The following is a 23,804-nucleotide window of genomic DNA, read 5'->3' as shown; positions in this document are numbered from 1 at the left end:
GGAAGAGCAGCCTGGGCTGGGGGAGTGAGTACAGGGCAGGAGGCAGCAGATCCCTGCACTGTAATCCCAGTGCTGCCCCTCGTATGCTGTGTGACCGTGGACAAGTCAACTCCCCTCCCTCTGCCTTGGTTTCCCCTTTGGTAACACAGAGATCACACTGATTCACGTGCTGTGTGAGGATGAGTTACCTACAGTTTGATTCACCAGTAGCTTCTGTACTTAGAGCTCCCATTAGCAGAGCATCTGAAGCACCTCACTGTCTTTAATGTATTTATCCTCACAACAACCTTGTGAGATAGGGGTGTGGTATTGTCCCCACTTCACAGGTGGGAAACTGAGGCCATAGGGCTGTTTTAGTGCAGTGTAGACTGCCGGGCTCAGGCTGGAGCCCGGGCTCTAGGACCTTGTGAAGTGGGAGTGTATCTAGTGGCTGTGTAGACATACCCAGTGAGGCGAAGTGATTGGCCTAAAGTCACACACACAGTCTGTGGCAGAAAAGGGAATCGGTCCAGGTCTCCTGAGTCCTAAGACAGCAGCCTACCCCCTGGTGCAGTACTCCAGTTTTAGCTGGTGTCACATGACGTGAAGGCTTTTGGACATCAGCATCAAACTGGAATAACAGGGGCCAGGCCAGCTCTTGGCACATGTGTAAGTGCTGAGCGTGATTGCTTAAAATGAGAAAGGAAGCAATCAATCCATTTATGCAACTATCCTTGACCAAATGTGACCTGACTCACCCCCGCTGCCGTGTTGCAACTCGGTAGGTTACTGGCAACTTACCGGCTCCGCTGATATTACTCCCTGCAGGGCTGGCCATGTCAGGCTCACCTTATCCACTTAGCCCTTGCGGGAGCTCGCAGAAGCCCCGAGAAGTCTGAGTTGGTCCCTTTCTTCTCGGCTGCCACTGTTCTGAAGTGGTTCCAGCTGCTTTCGCAGCAGTTCTTCATCAAGTGCTTGGTCGCTCACATTCCAGCCCAAAGACGATGTATTTCGGGGCCGATCAGCGAAAGCAGCCAAGCCCATTTACTTGATCCCTGTAAAATATTATGGCCTGGGTGGGGGGATGGACCACAATGCTGAGATGAAACATCTTGTTTTCAATTCGCATCCAGGCTGGGGCGGGGCCTTGAGAAAGATCCCAGAACGTGGCGGCCGCACAGTCTGAATGCGGAAATTTGTTTAAATCTCCGTACGCTGTGCCGGGCTCACCGGAGCTGACGACGGAGCCTGGGTGTAGCACAGCAGTGCAGCTTCCTGCCCCACCTCTGCACGAGGGATGCGCTTCACCCTTCCGTTTGCAATCCACTTTCCCAGTGGATGGGCTGGGTTGGCCTTGCTGCCCAGCTGTGGTCCCTCCTCCATCACGGACACCCTCTCTTACCCACATCTCCCGACTGCATGGGAGCTTATTCTGTGCCACGTTCCTAGCTCCCCATGGCACTGCTCTAGCTGCCCAGCCCTGCTCCGGGAAGGCCTCCGCCGCTGCTGCTGCTGCTGTTACTACCAGGAGTTAGCAATCTTCAGGGCTGTCATTTCGGCATCCTTTGGAGACACTGGATGCCCACCTGCTGGCTCCCCACCCTGCTCCAGCAGCTGGGAAGGGATGGATAATTCCCGCTCTGCAGGCTCCGAGTGTTTTTTTGACTCATCTCCTCTGCATCGGCATAGCTTTGTGCTGAATGGGCTTAGTTCCATCTTTAACGGCCGTCCCACGGTTTGGGAGCCATGCAGCCCGGTGCTCCAGGACCTAGGTTCCAAGGCCAGATGATCACAAAGGTCCCGTTGGGTCCTGGAGCACCGTGTTACCCCAATCCTCATTAGGGCACCACTCCTAGGCAAGCGCTGTCGGTGTTTCACCCGCTCTGGCTCTCGTACCTGGTAGGACCCGCTGCCTACCATCCCCTCACTCCTTCCACGGTAACCCAGAAACCCTTCCTCTGTCCCTGGAGAACTATGTCCCTCCTGAGCTGGAGGGGAAGGGGCAGCAGCCGATTCTCCCTTCACAGATTCATCACGTGCCCCCGGCTGACCGACTCCTCATTGCTCGGCTGAGTCAGGTAGAATGACGCCACTGGAGTCTACAGCGTGACTGCAGATTTACAGTGGTGTAGGTAACTGACCCCAATCTCTTGTTCTCTGTGTCGTCCCGTGCTCCAGCCCTGACCCGCCTCACCTCCCTTGTGATGCTGTATGAAATACGAGTGACCGTTTATAATATTATTAATACCAGTATGACAAAATTGCAACGAATCTTACAAGATATGCCATGTGAGGTATGTACGGTGCTACGGGGGACACCCCCAGGCAGACTAGCAGCAGCACTGTCCAGCCTGCTGGATGGTCCAGCTATACAATGACCCAGAGAGAGAGGAGCCAGGGGCTTACCCAGTGAGTCAGCAGGATATGTAGGGACATGCCTGTGCACAGGAGACTCCAAGTGCTTTTCCATGCCCTGGTGCTGTGTGGGCTTATGTTTGGGACAAGCCACATGGCAAAAGGTATAAAAGGCAGCTGCAACCTCTCCATTCTATCTCCATTCCTGCTTTTTATCTCTGGATCAACTTCTCTACAACTGATGCTTTGAAACAAAGGACTCACAGCTCCGTCCAAGTGCTGGATGTACACTAGAGGAAGTTTACAAGCCAGCAAACTCACCAGTGCTGCTGTGAACTTAGCATATGGACCTTAAAGTCATATGTATGTGTGTGTGTGTGTGTGTATCTGATTGCTTTGACCATTTAATATCTCTCTTCTTTTTCTTTCTTGTCTTTTATAATACACCTTTAGTTTTAGATACTAAAGAATTGGCTGGTAGTGTTGTATTTTGGGTAAGATCCAAACTAATATTGATCTGAGAAGGTGGCTGGCCCTTTGGGGATCGGAAGAACATTTTGCATAGTGAAATAGAGTTGTAAATAACTTATCACCGTGCTGGACCTATTTGCTGACTGGGAGCCAGAGACTGAAATGCAATAAAGGGGGCTGTGTGGCTTCTTTGGTAGGTTCCTTGATAACCAGTGTGGGGGATCAGGAGCAGAGTTCTGTGACTGGTTGCTGAATCTAACTTCAGTGTGAGCCACCAGTTTTGGGAGAATCTGCTCTCCTTTTCGCAGCTTGCCCTGCACTTGGCATTTTCAGTGTGAGCTCCCATGGGCACATCGGGTCACATCCTTCTCTTCCTCATCTTTGCTCTCCATCTTCCTCACTCTTGTGTATATACAAAACAGGCTGCTGCGATTTCAGCTTCCTTAAAAATCAACCTAAAATAGCCTTGGTAGCTTCTCTGTACAGCAAAGAGCCGAGCAGGCTCATTTTAGCTGAATGCATCATCTGCATTTATTTCCAGCCAGGGCCCTAACCGGACGGAAATCTGCCTTGCCATTAGAGAAGCTCAGGTAACGGCAGGCACTCTGCAGAGCATGCTAAGAAGTGGTTCAATCTAATCAGGATGTCGTGCATCCTTCCTCCCTTCCCGTCCACACACACACAGCTCCCAGACCTGAAGATAAACTTCTTTAGGAGCCCAAATGCCAGCTGCCTGTTTCTTAAGCCAGCTCGGTTGGTGAGGAGAGACACGATCTGATTTCACATCAGTCATTTACAGCGACCATACCAAAGAACCACTCTGCCCCGCTCAGAATGGTGCGTGAATGTTTTCCTGCCAGCTGCATCAGCGATATTGTGGACATCCAACTGTGGGGATTGTGTATGATTTCTGGAACTTCAAGAACCTACAACTGCACCTTTAAGACCTGGAACGTACTGGATGCCAATTTAAGATTGAAAGCAGTTGCAATGGTAATTTGAAGTTAAAGCCCGCATCTAAGAATGATGGGGGGCTGAATGTCGCTTGCAAATAACAATCCCCCTCATTCTGCCAACCCGGTGAGCGGGAAGGTGGCAATGCTCTGAGCCACTCTCGTTAAATTAAAAGACACAACTGACTGCCTGGATTGCAGGAGACATAAAAATGAGCACAGGGGAAATTAGTCTAAATGGGATGCGATTCTTACAGTAATGAAGACCTTGGCTGAACTAGGAAGTGGAGGAGAGCGCCTGGTACGTTCTTACGTTTTTTCCAGCCAGATTTCCAGACCAAAGAGATTGGGAATGACCTTGGGTAAGCCTCGCAACTTCTGGTCGCTTATCAGAACTGCAGTGAACCACCAAATGGTGGGATGTTTGCCCATCACTGATTGATATACTTTTGCCTTTGAGATATGCTATCAGCCAAAGATAATTAATTGCAACATCACACTCCAGTTAGGCAGCAGCTTGTGTAGATATCCGTGTATGTGGAAGCAAAGCAATACAGTGCAGAGGGTTTGGTTGGGTTGGTTGTTTTGTTTTTGTATCCAATATAATTTACAAAACAGTTTGCCCAGTGATCAATAGGAACGAGTCAACAGCAGGTCTGTAATCTCTTCCTGGAATAATAGGTGTCTGTTTCTAGTAAACTCCTACAGAACATGCTAGCCAAGTTACTGAACCACAGAGAAATGGTTTATAGAGTGTAAATTAACAAGCTATAAAAATATCAACAAAGTGGCTATGTGGTAGGCGATTTACTGCCTCCCTGTGAGTTCATAGATCTTTTTTACAGGCTGGGGGTGAAAATCAATGTTGATAGATGCTGAGAATCACTGAGGCGTTCTCAGCATCTTCCCTTCAGAGGGCTCCTTCCCTGTTGTTGGGATTATTAGGGCTTTGGTACAGATTGGCAAAGCATGTCCCATTGATGACCTGCCCCTTTACTGATGAAACAAGGCAGATGGTATGATGTGAATTCCCTCTCCTGCACTTTGGCTTTCCCCGTGCAGTGCATGCAGCATCTCTTTTAATCCAACTAGCTGCTGTAGGTGTTGGTATGGCTCACTGTGCAGAGTTAATAAAGAAAGGTCTTCCAGAGCATATTGACCAGAACCCTGCAGGGGAGGAGAAGGGGTGACTTTTTTATTGGGCATTGACTTTTAGTGGCATAACACCAGGGGCTTAATTCCCAGTTACACCCAGGCCACATCATATTTCAAAACCTTGGAGTGAATGTAAATCACATTTGCACCTACTCTGAGGCTCCTTTATACTCCCAGAGCAGTGAAAAGTGGCTTTAGAGTAACTGGGAATCAGGACCCAGTGGTGGATTTGACACCAGGTGTGCAGCACACTTTCTGTAACAGGTGTTGAAAATGCTTTGACTCTGGCTATGCTAGAAGGGATCCCCCTGCCCCCCCTAATGAGCCGAGGGAAGGTCAGGAGGGACCCATTGTCGACACCCATCGTGAGCAGCATCTTGTTCCCCAAGTGTAGGCGCACCCCAAAAGGTCTAAATTATACAAAGGTTAGTTTGGTTTCTCTGGAGAGCTACAGAATTTGCCCCTTTCCCCACTTTGATCATCAGGGGACCAATATGATGCAGCCATTTACACACCCGTATATCTGCTCAGGTGATGAAGACAATAATCTTCCTAGGATGGAACTGGCCTTTTTCATTGAGACAGGCTGGTTTAGTTGTAGATGGCCAGCTCTTCCTCACAATCACTAGTTTTCGCTTGACGACTCAGGCTGAGTCAGAAAAAGGGCATCGAGCAGTCTGAAGAGTGTGTGGTGGACATGAATACCCAGTTCGTGGGGAAGACAAGAGTGGTGGAAATAGTTTTGGTTCTGCTTTTTAGGTATGGTTTTAGGAGACTGTATTTTACCCAAAGAGACTGTACTGTGCTAGCCAAGGAAAAGCTGTTTCCTCTTATGCAAATACATGGAAAGTCTCATGATGACACCCATAACCAGGTCCCAACATGGCATAATACATTTAATGTCATTAAAGGCTCTGTCTAAGAGCCATGGAAGTCAACGGCAAATCTACCACTCACATCATTGGAGCCGGATTAAGCCTGGAAGATTAACTTCTCCTGTTGCATCATTCACATTGCCAGTTGCTACATTCCCACTCCTCAGCAAAGTGAGATTTACCTCGCCCCGTGCTCTGCCATGAAGCAATGGGTTCTTACCTCTCTCGGTTTGACTGAGTAAAGCCCCACCCACTCCTCTGAGGACTCCACCACTTCCCATAAACCAAGCACATGATTGTCTTTTCAAAGAATGCATCTCCTTCCCGCTGCAAAACCTGGGCGTTCACTCCACCCTGCGAGCTGGCTAGTTCGGTGAATGACAGCAAGATACCTTTTGATGAGTATAACCTCGGAGAAGCCTTGGATCTGGGTTAGTGGAAACATTTGGGAACTTGTTTTCCACTGTTTTAGTACTGTGCCAGGCTATGAGTACTGAGAGTTCTCAGCTTGGATCAAGAAAAGGAGAGAGGGTCGCGGAGACAAAGAAGTTTTGAGCAGAAAGGTCATGGAAGTAAACTAGTGACAAGCTCATGTTTACAAACTGCACTTGGGTTTGTTCCTCTCCAGCCCTTACTCATCTGAAGGGTCCTTGTTTACAGCCCCAGTTCAGGAAAGCACTTTAAATCCCATTAACTTCAAAGGGGTTACTCACATATTTCAGTTAAGCATGTGCTTAAGTGCCTTGTTGAACTGGGGCCCATGTGAGTTGGCCCATTGACTAATGGAGAGTAAGGGCTACTCAGCTGAGTAAGGATTGAAGGGCTGGGCAACTAGCCATTAAATCTGCTTGGTTTTGGTGCAGTACAAATGCCGTGGGATTTTTTTTAACATAGCATTAGTTTCAAGTTCATGTAAGCAAGGATAGTCCCAGGACAACTCATCAGGGCCAATTGCATTACACTTAATTTCCATCCATTATGAGATCTACAATCCATTGTTTACCTTACTGAAGGGTCCAGACTCGGATATTTAACAAACAAATACTTTCAAAAAGTGAAAGAAAAATTCCACGTGAGACAATAAAGAAATAAAGGGATGCGCAGTAATTGCGCCATGCAAGTGGTCTGGTAGTCTGTAGCAAAGCAGTGTTGCCTCCCTCGGAGCCCGACGCCGAGGGGCTGACCTACGCCACCTGGTGGGCAGGCCTGGGTATGGCACAACCCACCTGCTGGGAGCTCGGGGGCGGGACAGGAAGGGGAAGTATAAAAGCCAGACCCTGCAGCTCAGTCAGAGGAAAGCTGCTGGAGGGGAAAGATGTCTCCTGCCAGCTGCTGGAGTAGGAGCCCGGTGAGGAGGCCTGCTGCACCAAGGGCTCCCTGACCTGCTGGAGCCACTCGATCACCCCAACTGTTGGGGTCCTGGGCTGGGACGTGGTGGAGTCGGGAGGGCCCATATTTCCTCTTCCCCCCTTACCATCCCATCCCAGCCTTGAGGTGGTATCCTCACCCTGGTCTGTGAAGCCTTGCTGGTGCTTGACCCCTTTGCCTGCCCTGCCCCACCTGAGGGCTATAGACTGTTTACTGCCCCCCCCCCCGCCCCCCTTACACAAGGGCCTGGGCTCATAGCCTCCTGGAGGTACTGCCTAGTCACAGACCAGCCCCTAACGTGTCGGCTTTGCCTTGCTGTGCACCTAGACTGACGGGAGTCCCCTCCTTGCCCCACCTTTGTTTCCAGGGACTCTCCTTCGTGTGGATTGTGAAGTAGCATGGCCTCCCACCCAGGCTGCCACCAAGGGCCGACCCCAATCAGTTACAGAGACCATCTACTAGTCACCTTGTACGGCTGCGTGGATAGTGTCAAATGCCTTCACAAGCTGATTTGCTCACTGGGAGTCTTGTGGTGACTGTGATTCTTTAGCTACAGGGACCGCAGGTTACTCAAACTCTCTCTCTCTCATAGCATCTGGGCCACAAACAAATCACTTTTCAAATTTTTAACTTCAGGTTAAAGGCACTGAAATAGGAGCTGATCGCCTATTAGGATGATAGGAGAGGAAGGATGGTCTAGTGGTTAGAGCACTGAGTTGGGAGACCTTCCAGATGGGGAAATAGCACTTCTCTACCTCACAGGTGTGTTGTGAGGACAAATACATTAAAGATTTTGACGTGCTCAGATACTACAGTAATAGGGGGCCTTAATAGTATGTTGTTAATCTAGCTAGGTCTAAATGGTCTCACTCTCTCTCTGTCTAGGTCCATCCACCCCCATGGTATCTTAGTGCTTGATGACCCTATAAGCACAACTGCTGGAAAGGAAGATGATGTAAGTGAAAATTCTACTGCAGAGGATGTCGCGTTGGATGCTCAGGAAGAATCAGATGAAGATCACATCCCAGTGCCCTTCCTCAGAGGTGCCGTCACACCCGTGTAAGTGCAGAACTCCTAGGAAACTCACTGTTTGTATCTGATTTCACTGCCCCCGGGTGGTGCATGGCTCCGCTCTCTGATATTGAAGTTTGCTTGCCCATCTGAGGGCAAAGATCTGGGGTGAAGTGAAGATGGGCTGAGGATCTGAGAGGGACATGCTCTGCTCTTGCTCTTTCTTGTTATTTTTTCTTTAAGCTAAAGCCGTACTTGGGTGGAATGAAAGTGCCCCTTTTTTCTGCTTGTGTCTGGCGATCATAACCGAGATGACACTCCTTTCTTGATGGGGAGCTAGTGAGATTTACGACCGGATTCTGGCCTCTGACTCCCTCTGCTTTGTGTCTAGTGCAAGGCAGCTAGAAATCCAGCTTCACCCGCTATCTCGCAATTCCCCTGGCACAAGAAGAATTTCCAGGTAGCATAAAATAAAGCCAGTGTAGCCACATGACATCACTTCAGCTCCCAGCCCTCAGAGCATGGCGGGGTGCTTTGGGGGAAGGAAGGCATATCCCGAGTGCCACTGCAGTCCAGCTATACACAGCTGCCAGAATTGTCCCTTTGGACCGGGGGCAGCTGAACATAAGTCAAAGCAGCCTGATGGCAGGGACCCATCTGCTCCTCAGAACATCCTGGAATCTGGGGTCTGCAAGAATGCTGTGGCATTAGCTTCAAAGAGAGAGGGGGGCCCCAGATATTGTGTCAAGCACAGCTCAGCCGCACCTCAGAGTCTGCACTCTTTGATATCCTCCAGTTGGGAGTTCTCCCAGGACAAGCCTCTGGGCTCTGTAAAGCTGTCAAAGGCCTTCGGGAAGGGCAAGGACTCCTGCTGGGGAGCGGTGAGTTACCAAACATCTTACAGCCATCACACCACTTGGATGTTTTTTCTGATGTAACTGGTCGGACGTTGGAGCCTTAACTCCGCCCTGTGAGCTCAGGCGTTCGTCGGGGGCTCCACTTGCGTTGGAATCCTCTAAACCTTGCCGGAGGTCACAGAGCAGGGTGCTGCGGATCCATGTATAGAAACTTTGCGTAGAACTTAATCCTGTCCTTTGGCGTTAACCTTTTCGTGATGCATTCCATCCCTTTGTGTGCTGCGGCGTAAACCTCAAATATTCCCGTTTATTTTTCACTGCCAAAAATGCTATTACAGCAGCTTTAGATTTCAAAGACAGTTTTATTCCTGTTTTAGAGTGACCTTTGGATGAGTTGTTAGAGTTGGGGAAAAAAATAGATCTTTTTTTCTTTATTCAAGGCTCCTGACATGGAGCCTACGGTGGCTTAACAGCATTTCTAAGAACAAATATAGACCTTTCCAGGGTCTGCATTTCTGTGAGCCTGTCTTGCCGTAATGATGAGAAATCAGTGGTCCATAGCAACGACACCAGGAATTTTAGAAGCTTTATTATTATTGATACGGAGGGAGAGCAGAGATGGTAGTATGGGTCAGGATCTAGGCTGCTGGACTGGGACTCAATTCCTGGCTATGCCACTAACCTGCTGGGTCACCTTAGGGTTTCACTTCTCTGTCTGCCCAAATTCTTTGGGGCGCAGAAACTGTTTCTTACTGTGTGTTTGTGCAGCGCCTAGCACAGTGGGGCCCTGATCTCTTTTTGAGGCCCCTCAGTAGCAATGTAATACTAATAAGAAGACCTATTTATCTTAGGGTTTTGTACTAGTGCGCATCACCATAAGACTGCAGTGCCTTCCGAGCTAATTATAGTAGCATAGCAAAGTCCACGGTGGACTTCATGGAGTCATACGGGGGCCGGATGATGCTAGACACTTGACAGATACAGACCAAACCAGGTATCTGCTCCAGATACAATACAATAAAAGGGCCTTATTCCATGATCACATACTATTGAGCTTAACTGTTACTGTTTCAGTGCAGATACAGCCAGGAGTACGCACTTGTTAATTAAAGGTAGCCAATTGCTTGATTACACCCTTTCTCTGCTATTAAAAGTATTCAGGAGACCAAGCAGCCGCGATGAATCAGTTTCTGATTCAAAAACAAAGGAGCAGACCAAAGGAGACATACCTACCACTTGTCTGGGACGCGATCTCACAGCATTCATCTTACACAGTAGGTCCGCTTTAAAAACATGCATCTAAGACCACTTACGTTTCTAGCACAGTTGTTTACAAGTTGGAGCGTGTCAGGCAGCCGGGCCTGCAGCAGATCCAGGCTTCAGGCACCCTAACGAGCACAGCTAGCAGGCTGCCTGATTGGCCACACAACCGGCTTGATGGGAAGAGTTAGCAGATCTGCTCTTGAGCCCAGCCGCCGCTTCAGTTCAATGGCTTACATGTGGGTGTGATAGTTCCTGTGCTGGTGGCTGTAGCTGTGCTCCTACCTTGCCTCACTCCTGGTGCTGACCCTCGGCTCCAATTCCTGACTTCTGACTCCACCTCTGGCTTCTGACTCTGGTTCTGACCCTGGGCTTTGACTCCTAGCTACTGGTGCCTGCTACGACCAGCCACTGACAGAGAGCACTCTACACGACTCCCAAGATTCAACCCACCACGAGGAACCAGTTTCTTTTCTTGGTTGGTTTTGGTTTTTTTTTTTCTGTCCTGTCCTGTGCCTACCTTATCTTTGCCTTGGACACCACATTCCTGACCCAGTGGGCCGCAAAGGCATCCCCTAACTGTACCAGGCCGTACCATTCATCCATCTCGTCCCTGACAGATCTTTGTAATTGTCTGTACCACGAGCCAGTTTTAACTGTTGCAAAGTGTTGTGGGATAGCATGAATGGACAGCATTCTGGGGAAAGCATAACACAATTCACAGTTATAGAACAGAGCACAGTGACACAGCGTTCCTCTACGATATAAAATAATATATCGTTATGTGGCGTGGTGTATGCATAACATACACTGGCTAACACACACCCCACTCAGTGCAATGGCTGTACCTCCTGCCTGGGGGCATCCCTGCAGCTGGGATACAAACACCGTTGATGATGATAATTTCATGTATTATTTGTACTGTGGTAGTGCCTACGGGCTCCAGTTATGGTGCCAGAGGCCGTACAGTCATGTACCAACAAGACAAACCACGCCCCGAAGAGCTTGCAGTCTTCGTAACTATACCGTTGTAATGTCGTAGGGTCCATTTCACTTTCATCATAGGAGTTTTTAGTACCAGAGTACGTAAGGGCACGTCTACACTGGACACTAAGCCCAGGGTCTGACTCAGGTTTGAGCCCACGCCCCCTTTCCATGCACACACAAAGGAGTCTGACTCAGGTCGGCAAGCACTCAGTACCCAGGCCCTAGGACCCTGCTGAGCGGTGGAGTCGGTGCTCAAGTCCCACTGCGAGTCAGGTTCAAGCCCTGTCATGGACACTGTCCGAACCCCAGACCCAAGTCAGAAGGTCTGCATAGTGCCATGCGGATATGTTAACACGGCGGTGAGACTTGGGTCCAACAATTGCAAACCCAGCTTCACAATGCAGTGTGACTGCTCAGCACGGGCTTGGAAATACCAAGTCCACCGAATCAAGCTCGCATGCCACAGAGCTGGGCTTAGTGTGTAGGGCAGAGACATGCTCTTGGTGTTTGCGGCATCATACCTGAAAAGAAATCTAATGTTATGTTGGGGTATGATGTCATAAAACGTAGTTGAGTCCCTGAAAATGGTTTGTCCCAGCAGAGCAATCCGGACCTATTCACCAGCAGAACCAAGTCATAAATTCACCAATTTGAACAATTCACCCAGCTTTAATCATAATCCTTAGCTCTTGCACGGCACTTCCAGCGCCTGCCTGTAGCTTTCAAAGCTCTCCACAAATATTAATCCACTATACTGAGTGCATGCACCTTGTATGCACAGCTATTGTGTGTACACATACACGTCCTGTGCACACAATGTATGTGCATACCATATTGCAAAGTACACACAGAGTAATACAAACTCTCCTGTACCGCACAAACATATACATTATATGGCCAGCTATTCAGGGGTGGTATCTGCTGCTCCATTGACTTTAAAGGATCTGCTGTATGCCCAGCCCTTTGGAAGATCCAGATTCTTGTCTATTTCTTAAATAGAGACTTAGGATACTAGTTGTAGGTACCCATTTTTTAAAAAACTTGGCCTACATGTGCATGCCCATCTGTACTGCACACACACACGACCTGATTTTTCTACTGACAGGCATAGTCACTCACACTAGTGTGGGCAAATCAGGGCCAAATCAGCATGGGAGCATTTGCCACTCGTAGTAGTGTAGATAGGGAGCAGCTCCTCTGGGTGGAGGAACACCAGTGTAGAACTAGTGTCAGAGTAGAATCAGGCTTTGAATGACCGTACATAAAAGTCTGCAAAGCTCTATATGCAGTGTACATATGTGTCCAATACACGCACACTTTGATGTTACACTTGCCCACACACCATCCCACAGCTGCCTGGCTCTCTCGTAAAGAGAGTTATAAAACTATTCTTCTTACTCCTCTTTCTGGTTCCCCCTCCACCCTAAGATGGCCTGTTACCAAAATGAGCCGGGGATGCTAGAAAAAGGCGGTGACGTCAATGTAAAAGTAAACCAAAGAGGTCTGGTTCCTGTATTACCCTGCAGGGCTCAGCGCTGGAGAGTAACTGCACTGTCATTCGATTCAAGAATCTGGGCGCAGGCTTCAAGACCCGCAGCTGAGCTTTCTCATTCAAGCCGTGTAAGTAAGTACTCTGCTCTGCTCAGCCCTGACCTCGCTGAGCAGACCGTCCGTTTGATGCTCCCTCAGGGAGTTTTATCAGTTGCAGTTTAGAAATGAAGCCTGTTAGGTACTGGCTGTGCAGTGGTTTATACACGTGTCGGAGAGCATTTAACTCATTCAAAAAACCTTACTAACAAGTCTAGTGTGTCCTGAGCTGGTTTGTTACCTGTACAGTAGAGGCAACAGAACACAAGTAGAAACTTAACTACAGTAAGTCTCAGTCGTTGGTTGCTTTCTAGAAAGCAGGGTCATTCTGGAGTTTAATTGTCGAGTATCTGGTTCAAAACTGAAAATGTCATTCTTCAGATTAGAAAGGAAAAACACAGTGTTTTCCAGGCCGTTCAATTATGTCAGAAATGATTCGTATATAGAAATAACCTTGCACAAATGCGTTATCTATATCTCTCTGCTGTGTGTGTGTGTGTGAATACTTACACACAAGCACAGGTGTATATACAAACATGCTGTGGATAGATATGTCTGTTAGTATTTGATATAAAATATCTGTATCTATATAGCTGTATTTGCTAGACGATACCTGTAGATCTTGTGCATGCGTGCGTGTGTGTATATATAAATACAAAACTAGGAGTAATGGGTTTAAATGAAGAAAATGAAAACTGAGTCGGAAATATATCGGGATGAACTTCCTAATGATGGAAGCAGGTAGCATGTGAGAAAGTCTCCCCATGGCAATGATAGAAGTCCCATCACTTGAGACATTCAGAAGCGGAGTGGTGACAGCACTGGGAAATATGCTATCGGGACCAACCCCGATCTAGCTGTGGGATGGGCTGAACGGCGTCCGAGGTTTCTGCCTTGTCTATGATTTGGCTTTTCTGTATCAGTATACACACAATTTACATACAGTATAATTAGTGGGTGGGTGTGTTTAATTGAAAACTGAGTTCTCTTTTGACTTACTTCACACAACAGTGTTAGCAGTGCAAGCCGTCTTTTCTTTAAACATTTCTTAAAGGCAGCCGCCAATTGCTTTTTCTTAGCTACAATCTGGTATCTTCCTGAAGCTATAGCTGCATTCGTAAAGCCACAAAGCATACTGCATCAGAAAGACAGAAGGCAGGATGGCAGTGCGTGTACAAGACGTTTTATCCCTAATTACTGGCAGAGTCCCAGTTGAAAACCCCAGGTGCCAACACCCCTGGTGTCTGGATTTAGATCTAAAGTTTGTGCCTTCAGCTCATCGATAATAAATACACAGCTGTGCAGGACGAGAAGGTGGCCGTGGGGCCACACTTGGCATAAGCGAGTGGAAGATTTGGCAATATACCAGTAAACTTTTTCAGGGAGAATGTTTTAAACTTCTTCTGACAGAAAAGAAACCTCTCAGCCGATGCAGGTGAAAAATCACAACCAGAGCAAGATCCCCATCGTCCCCACCCTCCGTGACCCCCAGAAAGGACACATGGCTGTGTCTTGGCAAACCGTTAACACCCACTACCACCAACTGAGTAGATTCCACAGACTCAACCAGCTTATGCTTCGGTCCATTTCTGCCACGTGACCACCTGCATCTGAGCTGGAAATCCAGGCACTCACGTGGCATAAAATAACCCTTCCATAAGCTCATCATACACATCCTTAGCCATGTTCTAATGGAGTCAAAAGCACCCAGAAAGCCTTTACCTTCGGAGGGGGCAAGCGAAGGCAGAGGGATGAGTCCTCTCATAGCTACCGTCCGCAGCACGCTCTCCTTGTCTTGAGGCTGATTTCCAAGCCAAACTCCACCTGGGTCAGACCAGCGATAATACCCGCGATGTGATTGCAGCCCCCCCATACACCTAAAAAAGGGATGGGGCAACAACGCTGCTCCCCACGGCGCACACTTCAGCACCATTGTTCTCGCAAATCCTATTGCAGTCAACGGAGGGTGTGGGGACAGGTCGGGTGTGCTGATCACCACAGCAGCTACGGTTAACGTTCAGCAGCCGTATCCTCTGTCCAGAGGGAAGAGTAAGCACCGTGGCCCACGTCTGCAGAAGTGCACAGTGATTCTGAGCGCTTCAATTTTTGGGTGCCCGGATTTCCAGAGGGTGGAAAGGCACTCAGCACGTCCTGAAAACCTCAAAGGCAACTCAAGTCGTGTGCCCAAAATCTCCAGGCCCCTTTGACATTTTAGGCCAGCGATTCTGCATTGTATTAGCTCTCTTACAAAGCTGTCAATGATGCACTGTTTCTATGTTGCTTGCTCCATGGAGTATTATGAGGGGTTGTTATAAATGCCCAGGTTTTTTTTTTAACCAGTCACTGCGCAGTTCTCCTTGTGTGTGAACATCCTGTGACATTTCAAGTGTGGATTTTGCAGACCTTTCTTACAAATCTCCATTGCTCCTCAAAAGGCCCCTTTGCAAATATTTTAAAGACCTTCCCTCCCTCCCCCTCCTTCCCTGTTTCTGTATATGTTAGTTTTCCTGGTAAGTTTTAGCTGCAGCTCTTTATCATTTCCAGCAGGACCACTACTAATCAGCCAGTGGTTCAGGGATTCCTGGCCACACAGTAAATCCTATTGGCTATCCTCGTAGGGAGGGGAGGAACTTCTAAGCCAGTTGGTCATAGAGCATGCAGGCAAAAGCTGGATGGGGTCTGACAAGGTCCAGAAATGGAAGAAATTGGGCTGAGGTCAGGGGCCAGAGAGAGAAGAAGAGAGATCATAGGCCAGAAGTGGCTAGGTTTAGCTGGGCAGTGACGTCAATGGACATGGTGTCACCAGACTAGGTGGTGCCACTGAGGTACACAATATCTATTTGTTCCATCTCCTATCTGTGCATCAGTCTCAATGTGATGTTTACTGTGGTCCATGTACCACTAGCGTACGAATGCTGCCAAGATTAATTCTTTTTTATTCGCTGTTTGTTTATTTAGAACTATAAAAGCCTCTTTACGTGCCCACGCCATCAATTAGAAATACGTGATTAAAGGCCTGCTCCTCCCACGTTGGCAGATATTTGGAATGGGGATAATAAAATAAAGCCTAAAGGCTTCAACCCTCAGCCCGCCTCATCCCCCAAAGACGGGGGACAAGGTGGGCTTGGTTAAAAAACCTGCGCTCTGGCAGCACAAAGCAGGAGTGCGTTCCAAAGCCAAATCCTCCTCCCAGAGCATGCCCAAAAAGGAGCTCCCATCCATGTGTGCGTCGATGTTGTTAGCCTCTGTATTGCACACGCTTAGCGGGGCAGAGAACGGGAGTTGAAGTGATACACTGAGTGAACGATCTTGATCGATAAATGTTTTTGCTTGGGGCGTGGTCACCAGGCGTGAAAGGATGCTTTGGTCTGCCGACTTACGTTGCTGAGCGTTGATCTTACGGGCGAATGAAACGTTTTAAGAGTCGCGTGGGTTGTTTGCTGAAAACCTCCATTTTATCCAACAGCAAATAGCAACGGAACCAAACCGGCCTTAAAGTCTAAGGCTGTTTCTCCTGTGTAGTCAATAGTTAGCCAGGCCCTGAACCCACAATGAGTCCTGTGGAGCTGTACCCCCACAGCCCACTGCATTCCCTAGCCCACGAATAAGCATCATTAGAAGGAGCCGCCTAGTAGGGGTTGGTGTGGCTCTGGGAGCCGTGAATGGGGTGTGAGGGCGTTTATATGGCATCTTTCATTCAGAGAGAGCTCAAAGTGCATCACAAAACTAAACTCAAGGCACTACCACGATGCACTAAAGCAGGTAAGCTGCGTGCAGCAGGAGGGGAAATTGTGGCCAAAGATACCAGGGCAAACAGCTTCTCATATGAAAAGTGTGACGGATCTCTAATGGCTATGCACAGGAGACAGGATCTTTGTATTTACAGTGTTCTGTGAAAGAACCCCTCCCCTTCCCCAATTCACTTTGGACTTTCATCTTCCTGGGATTCAGTCCTGCGGCTCTCGGCAACCTACAAAGCCCAGCCCTGCTGTTCTGAGCACTACGGCTGTGCCATCCCCTACACCGGGGAGTCCTTTGCCTCTAGATGGCCTATTTGAATCCAGCTAGGGACAGCGACGCCTGTAAGTTATGATGTGCTGGCAGCGGATTGGTGGCCTAAGAGAATCAAGGAGTTCTCAGTGCAGACCCTGCAGCATGAGAGTTCCCATCACAGCTGGACTCACTGAGCCCTTTGTTCACTATCTCAACAGTGAGGCTAAGACGATCAGGCTTCAGCGGTTCAGCTTTCGCCTCATCCAAAGGGTCCTTCTAGGTCTGGCTAGATTCCTAAAAGCAGACTGCTGGGTGGGGAGGAACTGGTGCTCTCGCTGTCCAGGCTGTACCTGTTCTGTTGATATACAGAGAACATCAGTGTCCCAGAGATGTCAGTCCGGCACTTTCCCTTGTCAGTCGTACTGCATGAACCTGCCACATCACAAGTATCGGAGATAAATCCAGGCTGCTAAGCTTCATTACACAGACTCCGGTGCTCAATCATGCCTGTAAATCACAGCTGTAGTTGGGAGACAAAGTCGCACAGCAGATGTGCTTTGAAAAATGAAGCACCCTGTTTTGCAGGTGTCTGACTCAAGGATCTGAGCTCCTTTTACCAAATATAAAAACAAAGGTCTCATGGCTGCGTACATGTGACAGATACAGCATGGGGGCTCGTGTGAGCTGTAGAAAACATCTTAGATGCTGAGGAAGGTGTCACTACGTTGGTTTATAATACAATACTACTTGGCATCTGCCAGCAGTCTGCACATATAGATGAGAAGTGGTATTAGCTGCATTTTACAGATGAGGAAACTGAGGCACGGAGAGACAAAATGACGAGCTCAAGGTCACACAGTGAGTCAGTGGCAGAGCTGAGAATTAGAACCCATTCCAACTGACTCCTCTACTCCTGTCCCCGAGCCACCAAACCCACTGCCTTCCTGATTTATCACTTACTGCCTTGACACACAGCTGGGCTGGGGGGGGAGGGGGGCCGGGGGGAAAGGAGTTTAAGTGATACACTGAGTGAATGAACCAATTTTCAGGTTTGGAAGATCTGACCTCAAACGCTGGCTTAGGTCACAGGCACATGAGAAGCTGATTGTCCCATCCTATCCTCCATTAATACTTAATTGTCCCTCAGGCCAACCCGATTGCCAGCCTCTCCTCGGAGTGACTCAGGATGGAAATAGTAGGTGTTGCTGGAGTGACCTACGGCTCACTAGCCGAGATGCAAGAGGAAGCTGCACAGTCCCTGGCTACGTCCTGGCTGGTTTTTACTGCTGCTATCAGTCCCTCACTTTCACGAGCACTAAATGTATTCAGAAAATGTCAGCAACTAATGTCCCAGCCCTAAATCCCCTTGCTATGGTTACACGCAGGCAGTTCACCTAAGAATAGGCATGATCATTTTAAAAGCATGGATTTATTAAATACACTTGGGATGGTTTAGTCACTGGTCCTTGCCCAAGAGAGCTTAACAGTAGATCATGATATACAATAGTGGGAATGATCTATAACTGGCTGTGATGAGATGGCAATTTTAAAACATGTAGCCTGCCATTTATTTGTCCTGGAAAATGAAAGGAGACAAGGAGAAGCACCATCTATTTTAACAATCCTTGAATGATCGGAAAGATTTTTGTAAAAGAGTAACCACATTTGTCCGAAGAAGCAACTTGTGAATCTGAGGGCATGGTGTACGTTGCATTACGGTAAAAGGAGTGAATTGCAGCTGCGACATTGCTTAGGTAAAAAGGGAGCAATCCATGCTGGGACCTGTGATTTCTGCAGGCTGTACAGCTGGAATACTGATGAAAGGGGACACACTTGGCTTTATAGGCACAAAATATTTGGGCCCTGGGCCAGACTTGACCTGGAAACTGAAAAGATCCATTTCTTTGTCTTTCCTGCTTATACTGTCTCAAATTTTACTGCAGTGGAAGCCATCACATCACTGTAAAGAGAACGTGCACCAAAAGCTGAAGTCATGCCATGGGATAATTCAGTGCTGCTTCCTTTCGGTTTCAGACAGAAATATAAACCCTATTCATGATTAAGTCATATCAAGTTTGGATGCTTCAAATATATGTGTGTATATGTATATGATGGAGGTGTGCGTGTGTGAGTACAGACAGGAAATAGGTATGCTAAAACTGCTGTATCTTCAAAGCAAGTGCAAATTGTAAACTGGTCCCTCCTACAGCCATCTGGCTGACTCGGTTTTGTAACCAGTTTGTTGGTCTAGTGGTTCCTAGGACCACTCGGCCTCCAGTTAAAGCCAACAGCCACCAATGGAATCCAACAGAGGAAGGCCAGCTGATTATTCTAATGAAGGGGACTAGTATTTCCGCTAGGGATGTCCAACATGATAGTGTTCCAGACTTAGATGAGCAAGGAACAGGATCTGGTTTGGGTTGACCAACGAAGATCTACTGTCTCAGTGCAAACAAGAAGACATGGCCACTATAATTATGAAAAGACGCTGGCGATGGATAGGTCATGTGCTACGAAGAGAGGACGGATCCATTATCAAAATTGCACTCCACTGGAAACCAGACGGGAAGAGAAAGAGAGGAAGACCAAAGACAACCTGGCGCCGAACGGTAGAACAAGAATTAAAAGACCACCACCACACCTGGGGAACAATAGGCGCTCTGGCCCGCGACCGGCAGAAGTGGAAGGACTTTGTTGCTGCCCTATGCGCCACTGGCGTCATGGGCAGTAAGTAAGTAAGTAACGTGTCCTGAGCCCTGGCAGAGGCCAAGATGAAGTAACAAAACGTAATGTAACAAAGGGTAATAAACAAATGTAACAATGTAATGAGATAAAGCTTCAGAAGTGAATCAAGATTTTACAACACTGGCAGTTTGTACGTAAGTCCCAGCCAAGGAACTCGTCTCATGTCTATAAATGAGGGTTGGTTGAGGGGCCTGAGTCTTCTAAGGGGATGAATTATGCATGACCTTATGATTTAGTTCTGGCCCTCCCACAAATATTGCCTTTAGCTGCCTGCTCTGCAGTGAGTTCAAGGCCTCCTTGGCACTCTGCAGTCTGGAGTTACTCTCTACTGCTGCATCCATGAGGGGAAAAAAATTCCCTTGGACTTTTGGTTAACTACAGTTACCTTTGAGATAGCAGAATGCAGCAGGGTCACTCCATCCAGCCAATCCCTAGGAAACAGGAAAGACAAAGCTGGAATAATAATAATAATAATTAATTAACTAATAATGTGTTATTTTAGAGAGAAATCTTTCTGAAGAAGTAACAATTTAAGGTGCAATTGATTTCAGATGTCTGGAAATTCAGGGGGCAGTCACATTTAAGGAAAGCAAGATACTGTCATCTTATAAACAAAAACCATCAAGCTTATTATCAGGGCCTTTGAATTCTGCAGCACTGTTTTTTAGATTTTAAAGGAAACTGTATATTTTGAAGTTTTTAACAGATTTATTTTTTAATTCCAATTTTTTGATAAAGTGCCCTTAAATCTATTTCCTAATTCCACACCTCCCCCCAGAAACCCTTTAAAAATAGTGTTTCTGTACCTCTGATGTTTATAAGGGTTTTTTCAGCCAGGGGAAACTGAGGCACTAGTCCTGCAATAAGCTAGGTGCAGAGGTCCACTCACCCAGAGCTCACTGTAGGATCAGGGCCTGGCTGACTGAAGAAACCAATTACTACACAGGAATCAAACTATCCTGGAGAACTGTCAGTGCAAAGGAAACAAACCAGACAATTAATAGAGAGGGAGAAAAATCAATTATTTTACTAACTTCTTTCATTTACTGCGATCTTACAAATCACTTGTGGAGATGGCAGCCAAAGACTTTTAGAGAGAAGTATTGATTTTTGAAGATGACAGTGGCCCTGTATTTTATTTACCTGGTTACAGGCTTTTCCCCTAGTATTTATTGTCATTGTTCACTCCAATCATACCTAAAGACCCACTGAGACTGGAATCCCGCTGTCCTTTGCCCACCCCCAGGAAGAGACAGTCCCTGCCATGAAGATCTTACAGTCTAAATAGACAAGACAAAGGGTTTGGAAAAGGAAGCATTCGCATCCCTGTTTTATAGATAAGGAGCTATCTGATTTACAGAAGGCCCCCCAGGCATTTTGAAGCAGAGCCAGGAACTTGAAACCGCCCCTCATCGGAGGGCTAACTCAGTGATTTAACCACAAAGCCATTCATCCACTCTCAGAGCCTGACTTCAGTGGGGACTTCTCACATCCATAAACGTTTTGCTGACTCAGGACCTCAGGCTGCTGTCCTGTGACTGACTGTACAGTCACACACACGAGCTGCACGATCAGGACCTAGGGACGTATTTGATTACCTCACAAGTGTTTGTGAGTTTATATTGACAACACCCCATCACGCCAAGGAAGCGTCCACCACATGACCCAGTCCTATGGCAGGTGCAATCCAGCTCTGCACTGGGCATTTGAAAGTGCTGGAGCTCTTTTTTTCCTCCTTTTTCTTTCAGTCCATCCAACCACAGAGACAGTGAATGCGTCCTGTGGAAATCTAAGCCACACTCAAATCTCCTGGAGCCAGTTCTGCATGGCTAGTTTAATGCTGCCTACCACAGTTAAACAGAGATGGGCCCAAACCAAGCCCCTAGATCCAAACAGCCCTGCTCTTATGGAAGGTGTCTGAAATCCAAACCCTGCTCCTGGCTGAGGTTTGTAGTTCAAGCCTATCTCTGCATTTGCACCACAGCCCCATCCTGTAAACATCTTTGCTTCAGGCAGGACATTTGTCCCTGGAGCCAAGGGCAGGAGGTCAGGGCTAGTCCTTCGGTGACTGGTCCCCAGTGACGCAGGAGGCCCCTTCAGCTCAGTTGCACCCTTGTGTGGGTGCTCAGGAGGTATAGGGAACAAATGGGGTCAGGAAGGCCGGGCTTTGCATCCCAGGTCACAGGATTCAGCTGAATCCCAGGCTGTGTTTCTGCTTACATTAACCTAGTTGATTTTCTTGCTATTCACTGGAAGGAAGGGCCTTGCTGACCGAGACTGCGTTTTCCTGCAGAGTCATTTCAGCAGTCTCCAGTGCCCGCAGCTCATCTGCAGACCCCACAATTCGCCAGGTTTTCCCACTCTCCCAGTAGACTGTGCGCGCACAGCTCCAGCCACTTCTCCTTCCCACTGACTCCAGCTGAGCTCATTACCCTGCCGTGAGCTGACCTGCCAAAGAGCTGGGAGCTGGGCAGCAGCTGAATTCACGAGTGCATCTGTTATGCAAGAGTGATTGGTTCCCCCACATCCTCCTGTTCCAAATACAAATGTCCCTCTGCGTATCAGTGACAAACAAACCCAGCAGGAAATCCTTTGCTGGGAATGAAAGAAAGACCCATGTGATACTGCAACACTGGATGTAGCATTCTTGGCATTTAGCGTCTTAAACGTTAAAAAAGAAACAGCTTCTGGGTAGAGCAACGGTGTAGAGCTATAACATGGAGTGGTGTCTGAGGAGGGACCTGTGTTGAGTCCTGCACCGGGGCAGTGCACGCCCATCAGAGCAGGGGAGATGCACTCTCACTGAGATGGCCTGGCCAGAGCTCCCTTTGGAGCTCCCAGAAAGTGGTCAATCAGGAATGTGTTAGACTAAGAATAGAATCCTGATTGTCTGCGTCACTCAAAGCTGGAATGGACAGACTGTGCTGTAGGGAAGAATCCCAAATTGGTCCCCAAGTATGGTTTAAAAGGGCTTTTAGGTCTGTTCCGTCTTCAGCTTCTGTGACGCGTCAGCCAGAAGTCGTGGTGTCCTTGGGAGAGAACTAAAGAGGTGGCTGGAGAACAGGAAGGTCATTGCAACAAAAAGTCAGCTTTAATTCTATGGGGATAACAAGCACCTGTTCCCTCATGGTCCATTCAAAACCTTGCTAATCTGAGCTCTTAGAATGTGAGGAAATACCAGAGCCCGTTCATGCAGGCAGGGGTGCAGCTTTCATAGGAGAAGGAAAGAAAGAAAGTAAGTAAAGAGGTTGCTCACTGTGTAGGAGCCTTGGCTATCACCGATTTGGGAACTATTCATCTCCTCCTCCTCCTCATCAAATAAAATGACTACTTCCTGCGGGCGGCCTTCTGAAGAAGCTGAGTCTTTGGAAAGCCTGACCCCTTGCTCTCCGACTGTCTTTGGATACGCCTCCGGTGCGCACCTGGGGCACAGCCACTAACTCACTGGGCCCCTCGCAGCCATTTTGGGATGCCCCATGCAATGGAGGGTGAAGGTCTTTGGTTAAAGCCGGCTGGTGCTGCAAGAGGGTTGCCTGGAATGACCTGTGATTTTGTGATACTCTTTGCAGTGCTGGAGGGTCCCGCGAGCGGCAGCATGCTGCTCTCTGCTTGTGAACGTTTTACTGGATAATAGCGGCTGAGCGCTGAGCACCCTGTAGCTGGATTTTCAAGGGAGGCCGGATAACACGATGGCTCGCAATAACCTTTCTAGTTCATGCTGAGAGAAGGGCAGTCAAATCTTTTGCTTCTTAAAAAGGCTAGGCTGGTGGTGAGCTGAGTCCTGCTTCATTTTAATGTTATCTCCTCCTCCATCTTCCCCACAACCCCCGTTTGTCTGCTCCATTTTGTTATAGACCCGGGTGGCGAGCTTGCGGGGACAGAATCTGTCTTTTCCCGGTGTTTTCGTACAGCACCTAGCACAATGGAACCCTGATCCGGGACTGGGGATCCTTAGGCAACACTGCAATACAAATAACAATGGTTGATGATAATGCTGCAGAGCAGGGGGTCGGGAAGGAACGTTTTCTCAGTGTACAGCAAGGCCGCCTGGATTATTGCGTAGGAGAAGGAGGCGAGAGTTTCCGTCTTCTGAACTGTCCGGTATCAGGCACCGACTGGAGGCAAGATGCTCATTGGTCTGATCTGGGATGGCAAATCCAAAGAGGCAAATACCATCATTGGCAAGGAGCCTGAAGCAGATATTTAAT

General features: G+C 48.1%; 1 protein-coding gene across 1 annotated transcript in view; it reads left to right on the top strand.

Annotated features, from left to right (window-relative positions):
• The first annotated feature begins 12,699 nt into the window (after positions 1–12,699).
• GPR20 (G protein-coupled receptor 20) overlaps positions 12,700–23,804 on the top strand; it is a 33,746-nt gene continuing 22,641 nt past the window's right edge. Inside the window, exon 1 of the mRNA XM_067558317.1 lies at positions 12,700–12,891. Within this exon, the coding sequence (XP_067414418.1) occupies positions 12,700–12,891 (192 nt within the window). The remainder of the gene's footprint in view (positions 12,892–23,804) is intronic.

The sequence above is a fragment of the Emydura macquarii genome, unplaced genomic scaffold (assembly GCF_026122565.2).
Source record: "Emydura macquarii macquarii isolate MOO-44397 ecotype Brisbane River unplaced genomic scaffold, CSIRO-AGI_Emac_v2 contig_1947, whole genome shotgun sequence".
In the NCBI taxonomy this organism is placed as follows: domain Eukaryota; kingdom Metazoa; phylum Chordata; order Testudines; family Chelidae; genus Emydura; species Emydura macquarii.
Note: the sequence above shows the minus strand (reverse complement) of the source record. Positions and strands in the feature narration are given on the sequence as shown.